General features: G+C 34.4%; 1 protein-coding gene across 1 annotated transcript in view; it reads left to right on the forward strand.

The window, feature by feature from the left end:
- Positions 1-17,421, forward strand: part of HMMR (hyaluronan mediated motility receptor) — a 32,060-nt gene extending 14,639 nt beyond the window's left edge. The window contains exons 8-19 of the mRNA XM_004468555.4: positions 585-656; positions 791-966; positions 1,828-1,976; positions 3,136-3,350; positions 4,548-4,664; positions 8,699-8,845; positions 9,096-9,248; positions 9,341-9,440; positions 10,312-10,488; positions 11,069-11,231; positions 11,838-11,882; positions 16,693-17,421. Of these exons, the coding sequence (XP_004468612.1) occupies positions 585-656; positions 791-966; positions 1,828-1,976; positions 3,136-3,350; positions 4,548-4,664; positions 8,699-8,845; positions 9,096-9,248; positions 9,341-9,440; positions 10,312-10,488; positions 11,069-11,231; positions 11,838-11,857 (1,489 nt within the window). The 3' untranslated portion in view covers positions 11,858-11,882; positions 16,693-17,421. The remainder of the gene's footprint in view (positions 1-584; positions 657-790; positions 967-1,827; positions 1,977-3,135; positions 3,351-4,547; positions 4,665-8,698; positions 8,846-9,095; positions 9,249-9,340; positions 9,441-10,311; positions 10,489-11,068; positions 11,232-11,837; positions 11,883-16,692) is intronic.
- The last annotated feature ends 235 nt before the right edge of the window (positions 17,422-17,656 follow it).

A 17,656-nucleotide genomic window follows, 5' to 3' on the forward strand; every position in this document is an offset into this window, starting at 1 on the left:
GTAGGCCCAATTCTGACAGGTATCGAGAACGAGCCCCTTTCTGCCCAATATTTCTCAAAACCTTTATTTTGTATTGCTAAACTTAGTTAAATGTTCAGCTCATGAGTTTTTCTTCTATGTGCCAGGCATTGTGATAGGTGTGGTGATGGGCTCAAAGATGAAGCAGGATAAAGTGGTCTTTCTCTTGTAAGAGGTCCTTACCAAATGGAAGAGGTTAACACCTAAATAAATGAGTACAAAGCACCCTGCTGCAAAGGTGTTAATGGCACACAAAATGTTATATTGTATATCTGATGTGTGGGGAAAACAGGAAAGCTATGAAAAAGAATATTTGTAACACTTGGAGTATTGTATATGATGACTCATGTCATCATAGCCCTTTTGTTAGAATATGTTTGGAAAGCTTTCTTACTTAAAACTTTGTCTCCTCTTTACATATAAATCATCAGCTTGAGAATACACATGAAATAATGATTAAGAGTTTGAACTATGGAGTCAGCCTACCTGATAATCTGATACATAGTAATAATGTATAATTAATAATTAAATGATCCAGGGTGTATTAATATATGCAAATTTTTTAGTCTTTCTATAGAGAAAGAAAAGATTGAAAAATCTGAAACAGAAGAACTCTTAGAATACATTGAAGAAATTAGGTAATATAAATTTTTAAATGGACCTTATTTTGTCGAATAGTGATAATTATTGAATATATCATTTTCATTTTTTGGTTAATTTTCCTTCTGCCTACATACATGTGCTACTCAGAATAATTTATTTTAATACTTAGTTGTGCCTCAGATCAAGTGGAAAAATACAAGCTAGATATTGCCCAGTTAAAAGAAAATCTGGAGGAGAAGAATCATGAAATGTTGAACCTTAAGCATTCTCTTGAGGAAAATGTTATGTTGTCTAAGCAAGTAGAAGACCTGAATGCTAGATGTCAGCTGCTTGAAAAGGAAAAAGGTATTATAGTGTTCATAGTATTATTTTTTCTAGATAAGTACTACATACAATTCTTAAGAAATATAAAGTACTGCTATGTTAAAACAGCTTGTTAAAATAATTACCTAAACAACAAAAACATTCCTGTTCTATATTTGAGAAGTTTTGGCTATTATAGCGTTTGTACTCTGTTTATGTCCATGTATTGCCTGTCTTGATTGATGTACACACAGTTGTTCAGTTCTTGATTTCTCTATTGAGTGGCCATTTAAAATTGTTACATATATAGGACAAGTTTGGGGTTTTATTCGATCCTAGAGCCTAAATTCTAAATTTCCATTCTACAACTATAATTTGGTAAAACAAATTTAGATTCTAGGTTAGAGTCATCTCTATTTTGCCTGAGAGGATAAAAAAGAACCCTTCATCTAAACAATAGTAATGAAATTAATTGAACTAATCTCATGAATGCAGCTCACCTTAATTAGGTTTATCAACATTTAAGATTTTAACTATATGCTTATCCATGAGTATTTTATATGTGCTTATCTCATTACTAAATGATTGTTTATATCTTTTGCTTGGTCCTTTATATATTAAATGTTATTTTCAAAAGTTTTATAATTCTGCCTCACAATTTAGGCTTAATTAGTAACTATTAACTGGATAGGTTTGGTTTATTCAGTAATTTATTGAAAAATTATTCTTTAATATTCATTTAAATATGTGACCTCGAAAGTTAGGCTTTGTTTTTGCTCTTTTTTTCCTTTTGGGAACACTAATCTGTATAACATGCCAAAAGCAATATAATGGGACTCTTGAGTTTCTCAAAGTACATATTAGTATCTAGTTACAGTATTTTTACTGTTTTCCCTTTTATAGAAGACCTCCTCATAAGAGACAGAGAACGGGACAAAAATCTAAATGCTGAGATACAAGACTTAAAAGAGAAATTTATTCTTGAAAAACAAGAACATGAAAAGTTGCAACAAAAAGAGTTACAAATTGAGTCACTTTTGCAAGAAGAGAAGGTAATTTACTACAATTTAAAAAAAAATTAGTGCTTATTTTACATTATAAATTTCCACGTGTCAGAAAACCTTTCAATTGTGTATATCCTTTGATACAATCATTCTATCATTAGAATCCTATCTGAAGGAAAATAATCATCGATATGTTAACAATGTAGCTATAAAGATGTTCACCACAAGGTTACTGATAATGTGAAAAAAAATTATAAACTACAAATATACCAAAATAGGGAAATTGTTTTAAAACTTACCAGGGTACATCCTTGGGTTAGATTACTATTAAGGCATTAACAATTATGTTATAAAAGACTGTTTAATGACTCAAGAAACAAACTAATTTTTAAAATCCATATTTTGTAAAGAACATTTTACATGTCATTAAGAAAAAAAAGACTACTTCTTTTTAAGGTATAAGATGTAAATAGGCAATTCTCAGAAATAGAAATTCAAGTAACCTATAAGTGTAAAAAGATGCTCAAATATGTAGTGAGCAAGGAAATGGAAATAACTTCCTTTTTTTTTTAACTTAAGGTTGACACAAATTGAAACATTTAATATAAAATGTTGGTGAGTGCTAGTCAAATTGTTAGTCATATGCAGTGATGTGAAATATTGTTAAGCACACTGCAACAAAGAATGAAGCAGATTTATGTATACTGACCTGGATAGATCTGTATACCTATTTATATGGTTTTTTAAAAGTGACCTTTACAAACATGGAATATATATCATTTATATCCCAAAAAATGTATATAAAGAGACCAGATGGTGTATATACCAAATTAGTGGTTGTTTCTGGAATGGTAGAATGGAGATTGGGATGGGGAGTAGACAATGGGCAATTTTCATTTTATTTATAATGTTAGATTTTTTTTTACAGTGGTAACATTTATGCATTATATAACTTTAAAATATTTTGTATAGTGCTGTAATCACAGTACACTTTTATATATTAGAAAAGCCCTATTTTACAGATGTAAACTAATATTTTAATTTTATAAAGAGTTTGCATGTTTTATATGGAAGACAGTGTAGATATAATCTATGAAGACCTTGAAGTTCTTTAATTTTCATGTTTCATTATCTGTATGTTTTGCCTCTCAGTAAAACTTCATAATGCCATTTCAAATTATTTTGGTGGTTTTCCACTCGAATATAGGAATTATCTGCTAATCTTCATCAGAAACTATATTCTTTTCAAGAGGAAATGATTAAAGAGAGGAATGTCTTTGAGGAAGAATTAAAGCAAGCACTAGATGAACTAAATAAATGGCAGCAAAAGGAGGAACAAGCTGAAATGCTAGTCAAGCAATTGGAAGAGGAAACAAAGTCTAGAGCTGAAGAACTGAAACTCCTAGAAGAAAAGCTGAAAGGGTTTGTATTAATAGAACCTCCTATTTATACATAATTCCTAATGTTACAGTATATTTTCTAGCACATTTTTTATGATCCTCACATAAATCATGGAATGGGTGAGGCTGGAATTTTTTTACTAGTAAGGAATAGATAAAGAGAGGTAAAGTACATTCCCAGAATGTAAGATAAACAAGTCTGAGGGCCAAAGTGAGAAACTATGCCCTTTCTTTTTTAAGGTTAGTGGTTTCATTAAAGAGAACTTTTATTTTAAAAGTGACCAATGTTTTGAGTTTCTCTTGTTACTCTCTTTTATTTTCTAAAAATTACTGGACATCAGTATTACAATAATGTATTGAGGAAAAAAAACACAAAAACTAAGAATCCCACCCTTTAATAAATTACCATTCCATTTTTTGTGTCTATATGCATTAATTTACAAAGTGCAAGTTATGCCTTCAATTATTTTGTGTGTGTGTATGTAAGTACGGACACTTTAGAAGCAGCAACCAAAAAGCAAACTGAAAAAAGAAAAAAAACAGCAACAACCAGAATTGGGGGAAGAAACAAACAAGAAGTAAAAAAACAATTTGAAGTTTCTAAAAGAAACTGTCACAAAGCTTTAGGAGAAAATAATTTTTATAAATCACAGTCTCATCCTTTCAAAAAACTTAAACCGCAGGAATACAGAGTTTATCCTGCAAAGTAGAAAGACAGAGATTTCATTCTCTTTTTTTACTCTCAGTTTATGTTATTTCCATCATACTATGCTTCCTTCTCAGCTACACTTATTCAAATATCTAGTTTGATTCTTAAGTTCAAAATTTAAAATAAAACTATTTTGTTATTAAAATCCTTGGGATCTCATCACTAAAAGTTTTACAGCAAGGAACCCTGGACTAGGCATGAGCCAACATAACTGTAACAAATCACATTCCTGTAGCTTTCCCTAGTTGGATACATTTCTGTTAATCCCTTTTGGGTTTTCTTATAGTGATAATGATGAAAATAAAATAAGAACACGAAAGAAAAGATGAAGCCAGGAGAAAAGTTAGTGTATACATAAACATGCTATTAGAAGTAGGTCATCAATTTGAGTCCAAGCTTTCCAGCAGCTAATGCATAGATAAATATGAATGTCACAGGTAAGTACTACTCTTTTCTTAGAGTAATGGTTTGTAGTTGGCATTTTATCTTTTAATTGTTCCATTTTCTTAGGAAAGAAGCTGAACTGGAAAAAATTAATGCTGCTCACACTCAGGCCACCCAGCTGTTGCAGGAAAGTTATGACAGTACAGTGCAAAAACTTGGAGATATTACTGCTGAATTTGAAAGGTATTTTGGCGGGGAGTCTGCACTCTCAACTATGTCATTGGAGAGAGGTGGTTTACCTAAGGATATCAGTGAATAAAATAAGCACAAAAATAGGAAGATTGGTGTTAATTTAACTTCATAATGTTTCAACCATTAATGGCCATTAAGGGTTACCTGGTAATCTTAACTGTGTTTAAATAGAAATTTCCCTTTGCCATTGCCCAGTCCAAATTTTGTGCATTCTCAAACTTTAGATACTTCTACCTCTAGTCTCCTGATGTTTTCATATTCCTCATAAAGAATTCAGATGTTTTCAGCACCCCCATCTTAACCCTATAAGCACCACCTACATTTAGACTCATCCTACTTTCCCACCTGCTAGAAGTGTCAATGTCTTTTAATCTATAGTGATCTCAGGCCATCATTTATTCTCTGTTGAGTAATTTTCAACCTTCCTACTGAAGTTTTTCCAGTCAACGTTGAAACATTCTTAATTTGGCTTCTTCGTTAAATATGTAAGTTAAAAAAAAATTCTTTTAACCCCTAATTCCTTCTGCAGCTGTCCAAGCACACTTTTCATTCCCCAAACCATTCTTAGCTCCAAATTCTCTTTTTTATAGCCAGTCTTCTTGATAGCAGATTGTATACCATATCGACTTAACTTTTGTCCCATCATTTATTCTTTCCCTTTTTAAAAACAAAACAAGCTTACTTTCAAAGGGGAGGGACACAAATTGCAAAAGAAAATATAACAACTTCCTATACATCTGATGCCCAGAATATATTAATATTAATGTTAACATTTTTATTCATCATATTACTTCAGATCTTATTTCAGAGTAGTCTCATTTTCTTTGATCTATTTTAATATAACACTTTTTAAATACAAAAGAGTATACATGCACATAAATTGTAAAGTATAAAGATAAAACCTACAGTCATGAGCCCTTGAAAGAAAACCAATAAATAAAAAGATTTTCAACAGCTTAGTATCTACATGAGTTCCTCTGCTATCCCTTTTTCTTGCCTTCCCCTAAGAGATAACATCTCAAACCCTGTACAAACTAATTCATCACTTGATTTCCTATGCATTATAATTTTGTAACATGAATATTCACAAATAATGCATTACCTAATTTTTCTTATTTCTAAACTTCACCACAAATGTCATCATAGTGTATGCCATTTCCTGGGACTTTCTATTTATGTTTCTAGGATTGGATAACGTTAGTTTAGTTTGGTCATGTTCACTGCTATAAATATACCACAGGGTATACTACAATTATTTTCCTATCTCCCTTTGAACTTTTGTTTTTTTTGTCATTTTTTTTATTATGACTGTTACTCATGACTATTCTTGTATGCTTCTGGTACACTGTGTGTTTCTCAGAAGTTGTAGGTTTGTGAATGTTCAACTTTAAAAAATAATGCTGAGGGAAGCAGATTTGGTTCACCTGATAGAGTGTCCGCCTACCATATGGATAGGTGGTGTGGTGAGCTGGCCTATGCGCAGTGCTGGTGTGCACAAGGAGTGCCCTGCCACGCAGGGGTGTCCCCCATGTAGGGGAGCCCCATGCACAAGGAGTGCACCCTGTAAGGAGAGCCACCCTGTGCGAAAAAAGTGCAGCCTGCCCAGGAGTGGCACCACACACATGGAGAGCTGATGCAGCAAGATGACACAACAAAAAAGAGACGCAGTTTCCCAGTGCCGCTGACAAGAAAACAAGCAGACACGAAAGAACACACAGCAAATGGACACTGGGAACAGACAACTGGTGGGGGAGGCAGGGGGAATGGGGGAGAAATTTTTAAAAAAAATTTTTTTTAATTAATGCCAAATTTCTTTACAAAGTGGGTATTAGAATTTATACTCCCACTAGTGATATGAGTTCCCATTTGATCAACTTCCTTTCCAAAGCTTGTTAGACTTCTTAAATTTTGCCAGTGTAGTAAGTGGAAAATGGTTTCTTATGTCTTTTTTTAAAAAATACTTTTTTTTTTTATTTACGGCCCCCCCCACCTGATGGCGCCCTTGTCTGTTTGTTCATTGTTTTTGCTCATTGTATGTTTGTCTTTTTCAGGAGGCACCAGAAACTGAACTCAAGACCTCCACTGTGCGAGGCAGGCACCCAACTGCCTGAGCCACATCCCCTCCCCTTATATTATGTCTTAATGTGCATTTCCATTTTTACAACATCTCTTGTTTTATTTATAAGCTATTCATCTTTCCATTTCTGCTTATTTATAGCATTCATTTCTCCATAGGGTTATTGTCTTCTTCTCATTCATTTATAGAGTTCTTTATCAGCCATATGGATTTCAAATATCTTCTTCCAGAGTATGACTTATCTTTTCATTTTCTTTGTGGTTTCTTTTGATGAAAGAATGTACTTGATTTTAATGTGATTAAATGTGTAATCTTTATGTGAACCTATTTGCATCTTATTTAAGATCCCAAGGATATGAGGATATTTACCTATATTTTCTTCTGAAAGTTTCAGTTTCACTTTTCATACTTCCATCTCAAACTTATTTCTGTATGTGTAGTGATATGTGGAGATCAAATTTATTATTGTTTTCCAATATGGAAAACCAATTGCCTAGCTTCCATTTATTGAATACCTTCTTTCCCCAGTGTTCTATACCTACATGTGATATGTTCTGGTATGTATGCATGTGTGTATATGAAATCTGTGTGTGTAGGTATTTAATGTTATTTTCAACTCTCTAGAGTGATTTCTCTTCTCACTAATGGGTCATGACTTATAGTTTGAAAAATAGTGCCTTTGGAGATTTTTTGTCCATACTAAGACTACATTCACCATCAGTATGCTAATAGTATTCATATTTATTTTTTCAATCCAGACTGCTCTTTTGAACTCCACTCTCATATATCCAGCTGTCTATTTGACATATTCAACATGTCCCATCATCTAATATTTACCTGTTCAAAACAACTCTTGATCTTCTTTCTACTGTTCTGCATCTAGTCTTATTCATTTTTCTCAGTCAATGATATCCTGTTTTCCCGGTTTCTCATCCCATAAATCTTGGAGTCATCCTTCATAATTTTCTCTCCTAACTCCCCATATTCAGTCTATCTTTTGAATTCTTCAATTCTGTCTCAAAAAGAGATCTCTCTATTTGTCTGGCTCTATTGCCACTTTCTTAATCCAAGCCTCCTTTATTACTCTTCACCTACACCAATATATATCTGTCCTCTAATTGGTATCCCAGTTTTCTGCATCTTCCCCAATCCATTCCCCATAAATTCCCAGAGCAATCCATGTGCCTAGAGTCCATTTAATGGTTCCCCTTTGTGCCTCAGTTAAACCCATTGTGGCTGGTGATGAAGATCTGGGCCTGTTCTCCAACCTCTGCTTCTTTCTCTCCTATTCACTAGGCTCCAGCCTCACCCCTCAGTAGATTCTCTTCTACTTGCCACCGAGCACTCAAACATATTTTTCCCTCTGAAATAGTTTCCCCTTAATGGCCTAGCCCTCCTTATACATCAGGCTTCAGCATAAATGTAAGTTTCTCAGAAAGGTGATTTCTTAATCACCAGCCAAAATGTAAGTCCCCTGTTCTATCAGCTTAAAGTACTCTGTACTTTTCTTTCATGGCACTTACCAGATATTTGATTACATATATTAATGTTTTTTTTGTGAGGAGTGGAAGAGGCATTTTCCTCACTTCCCCACAAGACTGTAAACTCTATGGAGTAGGTTCAGGGATTGTGTCTTTTTTTGTTTTGGAGTAATTTTCATGTTTGTTTCAGTAGTTGATTGTTGTTGTTTTTCTCTTTCCATGCATACTACTGCACATAATAATAACTTGATTTTTTTTTTGATGAACAGCAAAGACATGGTATATAAGTTCACTAGTACTGACATGACCATAGAGCACTAAATTCTTATCTGTGAACATGCTTGAATATATTAGGTTTTGTATGTTTTACTGAAAAGTGTTTAAGATATAAACTAAGCACTGTGTTTGTCATTTATACTGTAGTTAGAAAGCTGCTGTGACCTTTTTTTATTTTTATTTTTAATAAGGTATAAAGCATTAACAACCAGTGAGATAGAAGATCTTAAGCTGGAAAACTCATCACTACAGGAAAAGGTGGCTAAGGTTGAAAAAAGGGCAGAGGATTTTCAACATCAGATATTAGCAACTGAGAATGCAAACCAAGAATATGCAAAGTATGTAGAAGAAATGAAGTCTGTTCACACCAGTAACCCTAGTACCATTAAGACAATGTAGTGCTGTTGCAAGCCAGCTATTAAAGATTACAAGGAATTATAGTCCCATGACTTGTTAATCTTAAATTGCAATTTAAGAATTTACTCAGTTTAAAAATGCAATTCTTGAAAAGTTTCTTGAGTTAAAAATAAAAAAGAAGAAAAGTAAGTGGCTATAAAATATTAAATAAACTCTTTTTATCCATCCAAGGATGCTTCTAGACCTGCAGACCAAATCAGCACTTAAAGAAGCAGAAATGAAAGAATTCACAGTTTCTTCTCTTAGTAAAATAATGGATTTGCAGAACCAACTTATTCAACAAGGTGATGATTTTCAGAAACAATTAGAAGAGGAAAAAGCAAGGTAATATAGATTTAGAAACTAAATGCTATGTAATGTTCATTTTTTCTAATAAACTATATTTCTGAATTGTTCATTTTAATTGTCCCTTACAGAAAAGCTGGAAATGAAAATACAATGGCAGAATTAACTGAAGAGATTAATAAATGGCGTCTCCTTTATGAAGAACTGTATAATAAAACAAAACCATTTCAGGTTTGTCAATTTGAACTAAATTTGTGGTCGTTTTCAGAATTCACTTTGTTCTTTGTTACAGTCAGGACAGTGAGTTGACTCTTCTGAAAGGCCATTTTGCAGTGCATTTACAGTGCCAATTTAACTTTCAATTAAATAAAGCAATATGCTTTATTAAATTATTATGCATAAATCTTTTAACGTAGTCTTTAGAGGTTAAAAAGTACTTTTTTTTCCTGAGGTATTGGGGCTGGTAAATGAAGCCAGGACCTCATATGTGGGAAGCCAGTGCTCAACCACTGAGCCATACTGGCTACCCTGCGTTGATTTTTTTGTGTTTGCTTATTGGGTTTTTTTGTTTTGTATTTAAGAGGCACCAGGGACCAAACCTGAGCCCTCGCATGTGGGAAGTAGGCACTCAACCACTTCAGCCACATCTGCTCCCCTAAAAAGTACCTTTAATAAGGAATTTAAAGTTAATAGCTTGGAAGGCTTTCCTGATATGAACTTTTGATAATCTGTGTAAATTTGTGATACTTACTTTGCTCTGCTTTGTTTCTCAAATTAAAATGCTAATCTTTTTCAAAGAAAAAAGAATAAAAACTAGTGGTATTAAAAGAGTGAAAGTACAGTGTTCAGTTATAAGGTGGTCATTTACCTGATACAGATTAGGCTGTGGCATTTTTTTTTACTTTCTGTTTTAATGATCTTTGAAATGAAAACAAATTTAACAGACTCTCATAGAAAACTTCTGAAGATCCCTGAGAATATGTCAATATGCTGTTTTTGTCTGCTTGTCTATTTTCTTTAGTTTCGTTTTCTTTATGATTTATATGAGAGAAGAAAGACTTAAGAGTTTTGAGTCTTACCTTTGAAAAAATGTCTCTTTCAGTTACAACTGGATGCATTTGAAGCAGAGAAACAGGCTCTGTTGAATGAACATGGTGCAGCTCAGGAACAGCTGAATAAACTGAGTGATTCGTATGCTAAATTATTGGGTCATCAGAATCTAAAGCAAAAAATCAAGCATGTCGTGAAACTAAAAGATGAAAATAGCCAACTCAAATTGGTTTGTAAAATAAAATTTAGATCTATTGAAGATAATAAAATCAGAATTTATTATGCTGTTTATAATATTTAAGTAAAGTGAAGAACTTTGATATCAGGGGGAAAAAGTTTATAGAGGAAAATCCATTTCAGTTTTGTGGATTTATTTTAGAATGTTGAGAAGATAGTTATTTAATGTTCTCAGGCTCCCAGCTACCTCATTAGTATATGGAATATTACCAGAGTGATTGGAAGAATTCATAAAGCTTTACAGTTCCATTTCTATTTGTAAAATGGTAAAATCCTTGATAAAAATATCATAAAGATAATCAGTGTTCTGAAATAGACGTTTAATTTTGAATCACTTTTATCAGAAACATAGTTTTGTACCTATAGAGGGGCAAGAAGATTTCAGTAATTATCTCCTTTGTTGCAGCTATTCTAAGTCATTTTGCCATTCATACTCTTAAAGCTTATACATGGTAGTGATTTTGCCATTAGGTTTGATACACAAGCAACTTTGCAATTTGTCAGTAACATTGTTAATATATCACCAATATGATATTTAATAGTTGTTTACTCTCTACATTTTTCTTACATAGGAGGTTTCTAAACTCCGCTCTCAGCTTGCTAAGAAAAAACAAAGTGAGACAAAACTTCAGGAGGAACTGAATAAAGTTCTGGGTATCAAGCACTTTGATCCTTCAAAGGCTTTTCATCATGAAAGTAAAGAAAATTTTGCCCTCAAAACCCCATTAAAAGAAGGTAAGAAATGAATAAAGGTATAGAAGTATCATTTTCCTTTGGTTTTGCTTTCATAGCATTTAGCAAGTTATCCTCCTCCCACCCCCTTTTTTAATCAACCATGAAAATTTGTTGAAACCTTCTGATAGAAAAACTCTTAATGAGATTTTTGTATACATGCCTATTTCTTTCCTTCTTCCATATATTCTCTTCTCTATATGTCCAGATCCCACCTGTCCTTAAACATAGTTCAAAATACATCTACCTTAAAACCTTGTTTGACATTTTCTTCCCCATCCAGAATCACTCCTTCTCTAAGACTCCTAACATTTTGACTTAAATGTCTCTCAGGTATTTAATCATTTCCTAATTTGCAGTTTGGGGGAAGTAGATTTTCTGTATTTCTCAGCTGCAAATCTTTGTATTTTTTATAGTAAATCAAAATTAGTAAAATAGTGAATGAAGCTATAAATGAAGTTGTGCTACAAATCACAAACAAAGTTGTGCTACAAATCACAAACATTGCTTTATCTGCCTTAGAAAAGATAGAGGCCTGGTTTTAGTTTATAAAGATTGATGAATTAGTTTTAATCTAGAATCTAATATCTCTTTTTAATAACCTTTCAGGCAATACAAACTGCTATTGAGCTTCTATGAAGTTTCAAGAATCATGTAAGTAAACATCTTAAAAACTGTTGAAGATTATTTTATTGTTGATTTTATTATCATTATTACTATTAATACATTTGCAGTAGTTGATTTTTTGGTTTTGTTTTTTTTTTATCATGTTGTATCTAATGTTAACTACGTGTCCTTAGGTATATAAAAGGCAGTTCAACATTTTTGTCCAGCATTTCTGTCATTTTATTTTCTTTTGAAAGTACCTCCTCAATGCTCACCTTTATCATACTTCATTCTAAATCTTTTAATTTGGTTTCCAGCTTATAACTCATTTCATCAAATCAATATTCTTTTAAAAATCATTGTCATATCATTCTTCCCCTATTCTGAAATCATAGATGGTGTCAAGAGTCTAACCCCCAGGCTTTTTATATTGACACTGGAATCATTTTCTAATCTGAATCCACCTCTTTAGCTAAGGTAAAAGACCTTGGCTCATTCTTGCCTCCACTTTGATTTCCTAATGTTGTTCATTCTGACTCACACATCATGCAATTGTACAGTTCAAATAAGAAATAAAGACAAGCTTAATTCCACAGTAATCTTTTTATCTCTTACTAAAGTCATTGGGGGTGGGTGGTTCATCAATTTATAGATTCCTAGGCCCCATCCCAGACCTGTGAAATTAAAATCTAGGATTTGGTCTGTACATCTGCATTTTAACAAACTCTGAGGTTAATTTTTAGATACATGCAAATCTGAGAAACTCTGCTTGTAACCTCTTTAAATATTTTGCTTTATACTACTTGTCATCTGTCTGTCTAGTGGCTGTTTAATGAATATTTGCATAATATGAAATAAAATCATTAACCAATTACTATGTCTGCATTTCATGAAGTTACATGAATGCTTCTATTTAAGATATATTTATTGTCTCTGCCCTCCCCATCCCACCTTATCCCCAGAATTACAAATGTTAGTATACTGTTTTGAAAGTTAATTTCCCATCTAAAATGTCTGATTTGTACAAATGGTAAGATTTTAAGTCATCTTTTTTGTAATGCTTCCCAACTGATGGATCCACAGAGATAAAATTATTAGATTTTAATACATGATTGAACTTTAAAATGTGATTAAGTTCAGAGGAAATTTAAAAATTAGAAAAATTATCTTATAAAATCAAATCGTTCAAGATTTCTGCTTTTAGGCAAAGTAGAGTAACAGGGACAAAATTTATTGTCCCCTTTCCTGCCACACATACCTAAAAAAGCAAAAACTAGACAAAATGTATAAAACAACAATTTTCAAGACACTCGACATTGGGCTACAAAAGACAATAATCCCTGAGAGGTAGGAAACATCAAGGTGAACCCTACAGTTGCCCCCATGTACTACCTTGAAAGGATTTCCAGACTGTGATACAGAGAAGGGGAACGTAGGAAGAACCCACCAGAGTTGAAAAGTCTGAACTTAAATTTAGGAAGATCAGGATAGTGAGAGTTTGTAGGACCAATACCTGAAAAGAGGAAACTGCACAGAGAGAGTATTCTAGGGATCTACAGAGGGTCTCTCTTAAGTATCACCTGAATTCTGACTAGCTCATTCACATGAGAAAACTACCTAAGGCCTGCGGGCAAAAATACCCAAAAAGTTACAGAGCCCAAAGCTCACACAGTGCCAGAAATACTACTGGTTCCCACCAGGCAGATTGGAAAACCTCACTATTTATGGGTTTTAAGGCATACAAAAGGGTCTTACCTCAGAAATGGGGAGTAATTAGTCCTAAACTGAGCAGTTCTCCAGTCCTAGCTAACAGAACTTAAAAGGAAGACCTAAAAGGATCAAATTACTTTTAAGAAACTTAACTGTATCCCAAAACATTGATCAAGAATATTTATAGATATACAAAAATACCCAGCATCCAACAAAGTAAAATTCAAAATTTCTGGCAGCAGAGATTAACAGGCAATCAAAGAGTCATGAAAACTCCCATCCATACAAGAATAGTCAATCAATACAGAACTTACAGAGAAGTTAGACTATGAAAAGAACATTAAAATAGTTATTAAAACTGTATTCCATATGTATAAAAACTTAAATAGTGATATGGAAGATATTAAAAGACCCAGATCAAACTTGTCAAGAGGAAAACTACAATATGTGAAACAAAAAATACCCTGGATATGATTAATGGCAGATTAGACATTGCAGAAGAAAAGATTCGTGAACTTGAAGACATTGCAATAGAAACTATCCAAAATGGAACTCAGAAATGATAAAAGAATTAACAGATGTCAAGTGCTCTGGGATAATTTAAGGTAGCCTGAGTTATATGTAACTGGAGTCTCAAAAGAAAGGGCTGTGGGCAGAAAAAATATCTGAGGAAATAACAGCTGAAAATTTTCCAAATTTGATAACTACAAGTGTCCACAGATCTAAGGAATTCAATGAACAGAAAGTACAAAAATCATGAAATATCACAATCAAATTGCTCAAAGCAGAAGTAAAATCTCAAGAAAGCAGAGAAAAATGCATCATATACAGAGTAACAGCTATGAGGATGGCAACAGATCCTCACTAGAAGCAATGCAAATGAGAAAACTGAAACAATCTTTAAATTATTGAAGAAAAAAATAATTTGAATTTCCTACTCAATAGAAGTAGTTTCCAAAAACAGATGATAATGACTTTCAAATATAAACAAGCTAAAAGTAATTCCTCACCAGCAGACCCACAGGACTGATGGCAGTCCTTCAAGCAGAAGGAAGTAAGAATCTACTCAAAAGATGACCATATAAGTGACTATATAAGTGAATATAACACTATTTTTCTAAAATATTTTAAAAGATAGTTGACTGATTAAAACAGAAATAATAGCAGTTGGGAAGCGAATTTGGCTCAACTGCTAGAGCATCTGCCTACCATATGGGAGGTCCATGGTTCAAATCCAGTGTGGTGAGCTGGCCCATGCACAGTGCTGATGAGCGCCAGGAGTGCTGTGCCACACAGGGCTGTCCCCTGCATAGGGGAGCCCCATGCTCAAGGAGTGGACCCTGCAAGAAGAGCCGCCCCAGGTGAAAAAAGTGCAGCCTACCCAGGACTCGCAATGCACACACAGAGAGCAGACGCAGCAAGATGACGCAACAAAAAGAGACACAGATTCCCATTGCCACTGACAAGAATGCAAGCAGACACAGAAGAACACACAGCAAATGGACACAGAAAGCAGACAACAGGGAGGGAGGTGGGAAAGGGGAGATAAATAAATTTAAAATCCCTAAAAAAGTAAAAATTAAAATAGTAATAATAATAACTGTAGTTTGGGAATTATATACAAGTAAGTTGCCTGACATCAGTAGCACAAAGACCAGGAAGACAGAAATGGAATTATATTATTATTATAAGTTCCTATTCGTATATTTTGTCTTATGATGTTACTTGAAGTTAGACTGATAATAAATGATGTGTACTGTAAACCTCAAAACAACCACCAAAATGAAACAAGGAGTTATAACTAATAAGCCAACAAAGAAAATAGAATGAGATCATATAAAAATATTCAATAAATTCAAAAGAAGTCAAAGAAAGAAAGAAAAGATAGACAAATAGAAAATATAGCAAGATGATGGATTAAAACTTAACCATATCAATAATTGTTAAGTCAACCCTACGTTCTTGGGATAAACTCCTCTTGCTCATGATGTATTATCCTTTTGATATATTGTTGGATTTTTTTTTTATATTGTTGGATTTAATGTGTCAAGATTTTGTTTAGAATTTTTACATGTGTGTTCATGAGAGACCTCGATCTTCAGTTCTCTCTTAGTGTCTTCGTGTCAGGCCTCATAGAATTAGTTGGGAAATACACCTACTCTATACCCCCGCCATAATATAATCCTTCAGCTATGCAACAGTAAACATTCTCTTTTAGGTCATTACAGAAGATGTCAAATTTCATTCATTAACATTTTTTTTTTTAAGATTTATTCTTTATTTCTCTTCCCTTCTCCGCCCCCTCTCCCCGCAGTTGTCTGCTCTCTCTGTCCATTCGCTGTGTGTTCTTCTGTGTCCGCTTGTATTCTTGCCAGCAGCACCCAGAATCCGTGTCTCATTTTGTTGCGTCATCTTGCTGCATCAGCTCTCCGTGTGTGTGGCGCCACTCCTGGGCAGGCTGCACTTTTTTTCATGGTGGGTGGCTCTCCTTCGGGGGCTCACTCCTTGCTCATGGGGCTCCCCTATGCCAGGGACAGTCCTGTGTGGCATGGCACTCCTTACGTGCATCAGCACTGCACATGGGCCAGCTTATCACATGGGTCAGGAGGCCCTGGGTTTGAACCTTGGACCTCACATGTTGTAGGTGGACGCCCTATCTGTTGGGCCAAATCCACTTCCCCATTAACATTTTTTATGGATATTTGGGACAGTTTCAAGCTGTATCCCCAGATTCTGCTAATCTTGCTAACATGACCCCAGGATACTTATAATTTCTGAAAAGCACCTAGTTATAGAAGACCACATATTGGAAGGTATTCATGGTTAAGGGTTAATGAATATTTATAGGAATCAGCTCCTGAAGACTAGCCTCTTACCACCCAGGCCTTAAACAGTCAAATTTTCTGAATTTTCATACTATTGCATACAACATTTCCCAAAGATAGCCACACCAAATTTTTTTTTTTACAATATAACATTGACACTCTTCCATCAGGGGAACTATATCTTCCCTATGAATCTGGGCAGTCATGTGACTCTGGTGGACATGACAGTATAGAATTTCAGAAGCTAAATCATTTGTATTGATGGTGTAATGAATTACCACTAATTTAGTGTCTTACAACAATGCAAATTTATTATCTTACAGTTCTGGATGTTGCAAGTCCAAAAGGAGTCTTAAAGGACGAAAAACATGGTGCCGGCTAAGCTGCATTCCTTCTGGAGACGCCAGCAGAGAAGCTGTTTTTTTGCCATAGCCAGCTTCTGGTAGACACCTGCATTCATTGGTTGTGGCCCATTCCTCCTTTTTCAAAGTGCATCAGTCTAACTGCTGCTCTGTCCTCACATCTCTTTTTCTGATTTTGACCCTCTTGTCCTCTTTTGGACTCTTATGATTGCATTCCCACCCCCCACACCCTCACCTCCCCACCCCAACATAATTCCGGATAAAATCCTTAACCCAGTCATACCTGCAAAGTCCCTTTGGCTGCCATGTAAGGTAGCATGTTTACAGATTCCAGGGATTAAGATGTGGCCATTTTTGGAAGGCCACTGTTCTATTTACCACAATCATCAAAAGCCTAAACAGCATCTATCTTGTGTTCTTGGACATTCTCTTTTGGAACCCAACCACCATGCTGTGAGGAAGCAAGGCAGACACATGGAGAAGCCTTGTGTTCTAGTCCTAGTAGCTAAGGTCCCAGCCAAAGCCAACATCAACAGTTTTACACATGAGTGAATGAGTCTTCAGATGATCCCAGCTCCCAGCCTTTGAGCCAGTAGCCCCAGCTGCTATATAGCAGCGACAAACTGTCCGTGGACTGAGCCCTGTGCAAATTAGATTCATGAGCAAAATAATGTGACTATTTAAGCATAAGAGTAATTTGTTACCAGACTACTTTGTTGTTGGGGAAAAACGGCACTTACTAGGACAGGGAGATTGATATGACCACAGACAGAAAAATAATTTATTGGGAAGCTGTTCCAATGGAGAAGGTCTGAAGAACAGACTTCAGCCCCCCCACCACGCTCCTCGAAGGGAGGATTTGAATTTATACAGAACTTTCCTAGGCAGGGAAATGATAGTTGGTGGGAGGGGGTTAAGGGTCCGA

This window comes from Dasypus novemcinctus, chromosome 2 (genome assembly GCF_030445035.2).
Source record: "Dasypus novemcinctus isolate mDasNov1 chromosome 2, mDasNov1.1.hap2, whole genome shotgun sequence".
Classification (NCBI taxonomy): Eukaryota; Metazoa; Chordata; class Mammalia; order Cingulata; family Dasypodidae; genus Dasypus; species Dasypus novemcinctus.